General features: G+C 34.8%; 1 protein-coding gene across 1 annotated transcript; it reads right to left on the bottom strand.

Annotated features, from left to right (window-relative positions):
* Window positions 1-736: 736 nt before the first annotated feature.
* Window positions 737-1,278, bottom strand: LOC116174651 (juvenile hormone acid O-methyltransferase-like; the record flags this gene model as incomplete). The annotated part of the gene is made up of 2 exons (XM_031492592.1): window positions 924-1,278; window positions 737-878 (listed from the first exon to the last, which is right to left on the bottom strand). Coding segments are annotated over exons 1-2 (495 nt in total), but the record flags the coding sequence as incomplete, so codon positions are not given.
* Window positions 1,279-8,428: the final 7,150 nt, after the last annotated feature.

Raw genomic sequence — 8,428 nt, 5'->3', positions numbered from 1 at the left:
ACAATTTTTCATAGTTTTCTTTCTTCTTCCGCTGTTTTCCTGATTTGCTTGTCTACGTTCTCTTTCTTTTCTTGTTAGGTCGTTATTTATATATACCTTCTCTTCTCCCATATTTCTCAGCTTCATATTATTTTGCAATATCTTTACTTTACATACGTTTAGGTACTCTCTATACGTTAAGCTTCATCTACTTACAAATTTCGTTGGAAAAACGTCAAAACACTTTGATTTCGTGGGGAGGAACTAAATTTTATGCCTCCTTTTATTTGGTTAAGTTGGTAGAGCAATAAACGATCTAGAGGATGGCTAATAAAATAATAAATTCAAGGTGAAAAGAAGAATAACTGTTTAATGAGATTTATTACGGAAGCTTCTTGACACGAAGACACCATTCATGGTTTTACTGCATGCCCGAAGATCATTTGATATTTAACATGGAAGAATTCCCCAGTATCGTTATTAATGTAATCTGACTTTAGTTCTCTTATAACGTCCAAGGAGGCTACTCCAAATTCTATGGGCAGTTCCATAGGCGCATGCGAAATGATGTACTCTAAAAATAAGAACGATACTATGTGGATCTCCATGCCGGTATCTCACCTGGAAATAGTTGGAAAGGTAACATCATTTCCTTCGCCTCAATGGTCAAGTGCGCGACATTAAAACCAGCGTTCAGCAAATACTTTTCAAGTTCCTCCTTTGGATTGGAGGAAAATTGGAATGGGCATACAAAGTTTTCGTAGTCTACCAAGTACGGTTTCCATTTCTCAATACGAGACATCGCGTTGCCTACTTCGAACAAATTACACTGTACGGTACAAGTAAAGATGAAATCGCCGCCAGGTTTCAGGAGCTTGTAAATATTCTTCAGCGCAATGCTACAAAAATTATCGCAATCTATTTCCGCCCATTCTCTTACTTACTCTTGCTCTTTAATGAACGGAAGACAGTAAAAGGAAAAAATATGGTCGTAGTATTCTCCATTAGTGATAGTATCATAGACAATGTCCATCTGTTCAAAAACAATCCTTCGCCCGTAGTGCTGTCTGGCGTACTCGACGGTTCCTGCGAATTTATCTACACCAATGACGACCTTTGTCGACTTGGGCAAAATTGGCAAGAGGAAATCGTGGGTGACATTTCCCGTTCCGCAACCGATATCCAGCACGTTGCAGTTCTCCTTCCACTTCACCATTTCGCGAACTCGATCCATAACTTCTTGCGCATCCCTTTGGGCGATTACGCTCGATTTTTGAAATAGTTCCGCTCGATACATTGTTGCAGATGACACTGTGGTTGTTAGATAAAGGTGCGGACGTTATATAAGGCTTAGGAGATAGAGATTAGAACCGGAATAAATTGCTATTAGACGTTCAAGTACAATCGTGTAATTTAATCCCGATAAGAAAAGACTGGGCGCGATACCCTTGGCAACAACTGAAGATTTTTTATTAAATTTCAGTCAGGGTTCTCAAAATTTCCAACGTACACAACTATTTCCAAGGTTCTTAACATTTTTAAGACCCCCTAAGCTGGTATAACCCAATAAGAAACGATCCTGGTGTTTTTGGAACTGTCCGGGAGTCGAACAGGAGACGATTGGATGGTTGCACCTTAGCTGGGGGTAGTCATTTTAAACATTGTTGTACTATGCGATCAAAAATGAGTTGCTGTCGAGTTACCTTTGGAATGTTTGTTTAAATGAGAAATCGTATTTAACTTGAACTTCCAAAGGCGACTCGACAGCAACTCATTTTTGATCGCCCGTTAGATTAAGAAATGATACATGTAATTTTTACTTATAAATTGTTATTATTGTTGAAAAATGTTGGGCCTTGTATCTTCGCAACAAAGCACTGTTTCAAAAATCATCAAAAGATAAAATATGCTTAGTATATTGACCTCTTTAATTTTTTCCATATTATATGTTTAACAAACACACTGTATAATTTATTTTAGGCAAATCATGGCCAACTTCAAGTGAGTACCGGAAAGTTGTGAATAAATCCCCAAACTATTAACGTACCTACTTTGGAATTCAATGTATTGCTATGTGCAATGGCAAACGGTCACTAAAACCACCTGCACACAACCTGTGCAAATAGTTCAACAAAAGCTAAAACTCTACCACATTTTAAATCTGCTGCTACGACAAATTTCGATAAGACTAATTTTGTTAATACGACAAATTCAGGAAATCGCCTCCTTAACAATTCCAAAGAATTATTTCAAATTTTTAATCAACACCTACCATAATCCTAGGTACGAAGGGCTGTAAGAAGAATGGCACTCGAGGCTAGAGGACAAATACCGTGTAACAAGCGATCGATTGAAACAAATTAAGTTTAGATAAAGTTTTAATTACCTTAAAATTAATAATCCGGTCAACTGGCATTCTCAGACGCACTAACACAAAACACCCGGTGATATTGCTTTGGAAAAGTGTCTTTATGCGATAGAGAGACACATCTGCTTATCTACAAATTAATTAGATTTTACACAGCGATAACGAACTACTTATCGCAATTACCGGAGATAAACTTCTACAGAACGCAATGCAATTATTTCCAGATCATTAAACCTAATATTTTAACACCTAATTTACTTTGCAATTAAAAATAAAAATAACAACGCGATTCTTTAAAAAAAACATCTAATAATTCTGATACACGACATTAACTTCGGATTGGAATACTACGATCGAATTTGTGTTTAATCTCAAATTAGCGACCTGATTTAACATTTGAATTGCGCATTATACAGGGTGATCGTTATTATAGATGTTTCAAAAATACAATAGAGTGTACCGGGTGACCCAATTCCTCGACCACATCTCGGGAACCGTTCGTCGTATGATTTAGGGGTAAAAAAATTATTGGGTAAATCGGTCATGAAGAATCCCTGGAAAATATTTACAAGTTCTAAAAATAACCACCAGAGGGCCTAACTGCCATCTTAAATTTTAAAATTGTATTTTCTTTAAATTTCGCATAATAAACTAAACATTTTTTTACATTTTAAAGAGAACCAGTTTATCTATCATTTTTGTAAAAAAAACTCAGTTATTTCAAAAACAAAGATGTTGTGGAGCTTCTTAACGGTTTGACCGATTTTAAGAAATTTGGTATCGTTGAAAAGAGCATTCCTTGGGCAATAAGAATCAATTATTATTAATTTAGTTGAATCCTTCTCCGTCAGGGAGCTAGTTTTGACCCCATGACCCAAACACTTAAAAAATCAAATGGAATGATATGACTTTTTCTTTATGAAAAAATAGTCAAATAACATCCAAAGAGGTGAAGAGAGTGAAAACCGTTTTTCAAAATCTTGTTCCTAACCTCCTAACGGCCAGGAGGCAAACAATTTACAGGTTACAGCTTTGGACCGACATTGTCAGGTTAGGGGATAGTTCCGTGTTTTTAAATTGTTTTAAATTTGCCCTATGTAAAGCTTTATTATTGTTTGGATCAGAGTTGGAAGCTTTATTGGTTGTCTCTGTAGTTCCGTTGGTTACGTATTTGATTTTGTGTGGGGCACACTGAGGGGTTTTCATTTCCAAGAATCTGTCTGTATTCTTTCACAGTTTGATATGGACGTTGGTGTTGGCGCAAAGTGTCGAGCAGTGCAGTTGAAGCTGAACTGCAGCACTAAGGGTTCCTGGTTCGAACCCGGGTTCGGGCATGGACATATTTTCAAGTATCCAAGCCCGTATTGTGGGTTGGGTTGGTACAGAGCAGCCGTGGCTGAAACCCCACTCACTCAAAAATAAAGGCAAAAATAAATAAATACAATTCGCACAAAACATAACATAATCTCAATTTTTTTGAATTCTTAAAAAAGGTTTAAACCAATTTATTTCGATGAGACGTTTCATTAGAATACCATAAATACCCCCCCCCCCCCATTTTCTAAAGTTTAACTAATTGACACCACTAAAGGCATGCGTATGCAAAATCTGAGACCAATTGTTTGTCGTATGTAAAAGTTATGCACGTTTTACTTTCAAAAACAGCATCTCAGAAAATATTTCGGGGGGGGGGGGCGCCCCTTTTAGGCGGCGAAATCGAATGGCTGTCTGGCACACCTTCAAGGTATAGACTACCTACTGCAAAAAATTCCAGGACTCTAGGAGCATTCCCCTAGAAGTAGTTCGAAACGGCAGAAGTGGATCCGGACAGACGGACGGACGGACAAAACAAATTTGGTAAATTTTTTATAGAACGCCTTCTATATTATTCAAAAATTGAATATATCTTTTCTTTCTGATTTCAAAAGTATATAATACGCTGACATTTGTTTTTATTTGTATTTATACAGGCTGATTCAAATTCGAGGGCCACCATGGGGATCTAGAGAACTGTTTAAATTTGGCAAAGTTGCGTATTTTGATGCCTAACAAAATGCAGTTTTGAAACTTAAACAATTTCGACTACTTTCGAAGGTATCCGGAAAACACCGAAATTTTGCAAAATCGTTTTTCTTTTTTACTGAAGTTATTAAAAAAAGATATTTCGAAATAAATAACACATTATTATGACCACTTTTTTTCCCTGTACAAGATGCTAGTTTCAAATTTTAAATCCGACGTTTCGTCTCCGGTTGACCATCATCAACTTTGTTTTTTCTTATGGAAGTAATTTTTACTTTTTCGGTCATTTGATTGAGAATTCAAAAGAGGGTTCAAAAATATAAACATCACATGTTTTTTAAATTATTAAAATATTTTCTTTTTTGCCTAGAAAACTTTGTCTTGGGTAGTGTACGTACGTAGTTTTTAGCGTTTTTACGAATTAATAGCGCTATTTCTTGTTAAAAAATAGCGATGTTTACATTTTTGAAATCAGAAAAAAAATTCTCTATTAAGTATGTGTCATTTATGTAAAAGTAAAAATGAGTTCCATAAGAAAAAACAAAGTTGATGGTTGACTGGAGACGAAACGTCAAACTTAAAATTTAAAAGTGGCATCTTCTAGAAGGACAAAAGTGGCCATAATAATGTATCATTTATTTCGAAATATCAGTAACCTTCATTAATAAATAAAAACGATTTTGCAAAGTTTCGGCTTTTTCTGCATATCTCCGAAAGTAGTTGGAATTTCTTCAGTTTCAAAACTGCATTTTGTTAAGCATTAAATACGAAACGAAATCCCCATGGTGGCCCTCGAATTTGAATCACCCTGAATAGTTATCATCAAATTGTTTATTTCTTATTAATTAATATATTATGGATTAGACCAACTTTACTTTGTTACTATTTATTTTCCATAAACACAATCTAACCAAAATTTACAAATGGTCATCATTACTTGCAGTAGATTTTCTGTAGTTTTTATCCAGTTTGACGATATAGAAATGGAAATATTAAAAAAAAAGGCGGTGTATGCCTAATAGATGCTAAGCAACAAAGCATAGCTCTTAAAAAATTAATTTTGGACCTTTGGTTTATTTGGAAAAATGCTTCTTCTGAACCAACAAAAAAAGGAAAAGAAGCGTTTATGGACTAAAACAAACACATTTATAATTTACATGAACATCTCTTATTCTAGGCCTACATAGTACATATACGCATATAGATACTTCTTTCTAATTTCAAAAACAATACAAGAAACGGTATAGGAAAATGTGTCATAGGTTCTTCAATTAAAAAAAAATGTGGCTAGCACAGATACCACCCGCACAACCGCGCATGCGCGATTTTGCCCTTTTATATCCCAGAATATGTGTACACTTGTTTATGCGCGAATCTTTTTTATCTTTTGAAATGGGCTATGAAAAACAAGCGTTTTTGTTTTGTTTTATTTGGAGTAATTTTTTTATAATTTCAATTGTTTATCATTTTTAACGGCCTACTAATTACTAAGAGGCTTTAAAAATCGAAAAACACTGTGTAATTATTAGAAATTGTTGAATTACAAAAAATTATGTAAAAGATAAATATCGACATCGAAATATGACAAGTTACCTTTGATTGATTGAAATTTTGAAAATTGACACAAAAGAAGTTTAATTTTACCAGTTCGGCGTATGTTAGTACATTTCATGCTTAGTAATACCGCCGAGTCACGGCCTTCTCAATTTAATGATTGCGATATTCAATTTTTACTGGACATCTACTTTTTGAAAAACGACGAATTTTAGATATCGAGTAATAAATAGTCACACTAAAATTGACCAAGGAATCGAAATATGTAATCATATACAGGGGGTTCTATTTTTAAAAAATTTAAATAACCCTGTATAACAATTGCAATTTCGTTGAAAATATTTTTAGGTTGTTGTAGCCTTAAAGGTTTTTCAACATGCCCCGACAATGAATTTTAAATATAAACGTTAATAAACCCAGACACTAATGGTTCATAGTTTTATAGATTTTGGAAAAAAGGGGTAGTTTTCACCCCTAAAAAGTGAAGAGCTCATCGGCATTAGATTTTGAAGTGAAGGGTAAATTGAACTTAATCCCAAATTTTCATGAAGATCAGTGTAAAAAGTGGGCGGTTTAGATAAAAAAATATGACAGATAGTATTCAATTTTGAGGTACGTGACGCTAATAAGCCCCCCAGGTATGATAATGAAATTGATCGAAATGGATAGAGGGCACCTTAATAACACGTTTAGAATAAAAAAATTTGCGGAAGAAGGCCTATGAATTTTCCACAATTTTAATTAAAAGTTCACATCAAGTATATTTCGTCATTCTTAAGTTGGCGAAACTGAAAAATTTTATGTGAGCTTTCTTTTTCGCTTACATACAAAGGTGACAGCAAATTTTTGTAGGAGGTTATTTTAACTTCTTCGTCTACTAAATTGAAATATGCTGGGTGTATATTAACAGAATGTAATAATAGTATATTAAGAAACAAGTGTATAATCAAGTCTTTAAAGCACGCGCAACGAGTTTAAGGGCACGGCGCGCAGCATTCTTACTTTAAATGAGACACCAAACACGAAATAAAATGACGTTCAGAACGTATGATAATGCTGTTTTTATGGAAACGACCGCGACGACAGTAAGCTTGCTATTTTTGATGTCTAAATTAAGCTTACAATGGCTTCTGATATAAAATAAGCTTTGTACTATACCCGACGATAAATAGAAACTAACCATCTCGTGAATCATCTTTGACTCAAGGGTTAAAATACCCCTTTATCGTCTTATTTAATAAATAACTATCAATTAAGTAAATTAGCACATGGAGGTATAGACGACAGGAAAATTCGTTAGTATCTGCATTACCTGTAACTGATAAAGTGGTGCACAGAAATTTACTAGAATCACTTCTACAATTTGCGCTTTAATTGCTCACGTTATGGTTAGCAAAATAAAAATAAGACTAATCAGTGATTGTATTTTAATCAGCTCCCATGGTTTTGTAAACACGTTAAGGCTAGCTGTACACTTAATAATACAAAGTCTAGTTCTATTTTATTCCTTAGAAATGCTGGTGATACCCCTATAGAGGGTAACTAAACAAATATCTGTTTATCAATGTACTGAATGTCACTCTTTTATTGTATGTATTGGTAATTTTAGCATGTCCATTACTGGCTGGATGACAAATCGAGGAAGAAAAAATGTTACACCATTTTTTCATCGACTAAAACTAAACTGCGTTCCATTATCTACAGGGTGGCAATTTGAAAACTTACCCCCTCCCCCCCAAGTCTTAGTAAATAAACGAGATATTTCAAAAAATCAAAATCTGTTTCGGTAATTCGGCGGGGAAATCATAATGACACAGTTGGCGACGCACCAACCTCCAACCCCCTGTATCCCACCAACCCCAACTTATAAATCTTAAATAATGACCCCCCCCCCCCCCCCATTTGTGATATAGTAATTATCGTGCAAATCAAAGAATAACTAATATAATACATTTTCTGAAGTTGGCTTTTATTTCAATAAATGTTCAAAATGGTTTCCGTTATTGGTAAGACAGTAGTATAATCTATTCTCAAACTCTTGTCGAACCTTTTCAAATGTTGGTTTTGCAATATTTCGACATTCTTGAATTATTTTCTGTCTTCGTTCGTCTATGTTCGCCGGTTGCGTTTTAAATACGACAGATTTCAAATGTATCATTTTAGTTTATTTTTTGATTTGCACGATAATTACTAACCTAAATATAATTCTATGTGGTATGGTTGGAAAGCATATTTTCAGAGCTTTCCAACGACGTGGAGGGGCACTATTTAAGATTTAAAAGTTGGGGTGGCTGGGGCGCAGAGAGTTGGAGGGGGTGCGTCGCCAACTATGTCATTGTGATTTCCTCTCCGAATTACCGAAACGGATTTTGATTTTTTAAAATATCTCGTTTATTTACTAAGACAAGGGGGAGGGGGGTAAGTTTTCAAATTGTCATCCTGTACAACAGTTAAGTCATGTAACCCCGTTCGTGTGAAACGCTCCCCAAAACTTTTCAATTGTTT

Source organism: Photinus pyralis, unplaced genomic scaffold (assembly GCF_008802855.1).
Source record: "Photinus pyralis isolate 1611_PpyrPB1 unplaced genomic scaffold, Ppyr1.3 Ppyr1.4_LG6, whole genome shotgun sequence".
NCBI classification, from domain to species: domain Eukaryota; kingdom Metazoa; phylum Arthropoda; class Insecta; order Coleoptera; family Lampyridae; genus Photinus; species Photinus pyralis.
The sequence above is the reverse complement of the archived record's forward strand: the minus strand, read 5'-3'. Positions and strand labels throughout refer to the sequence as shown.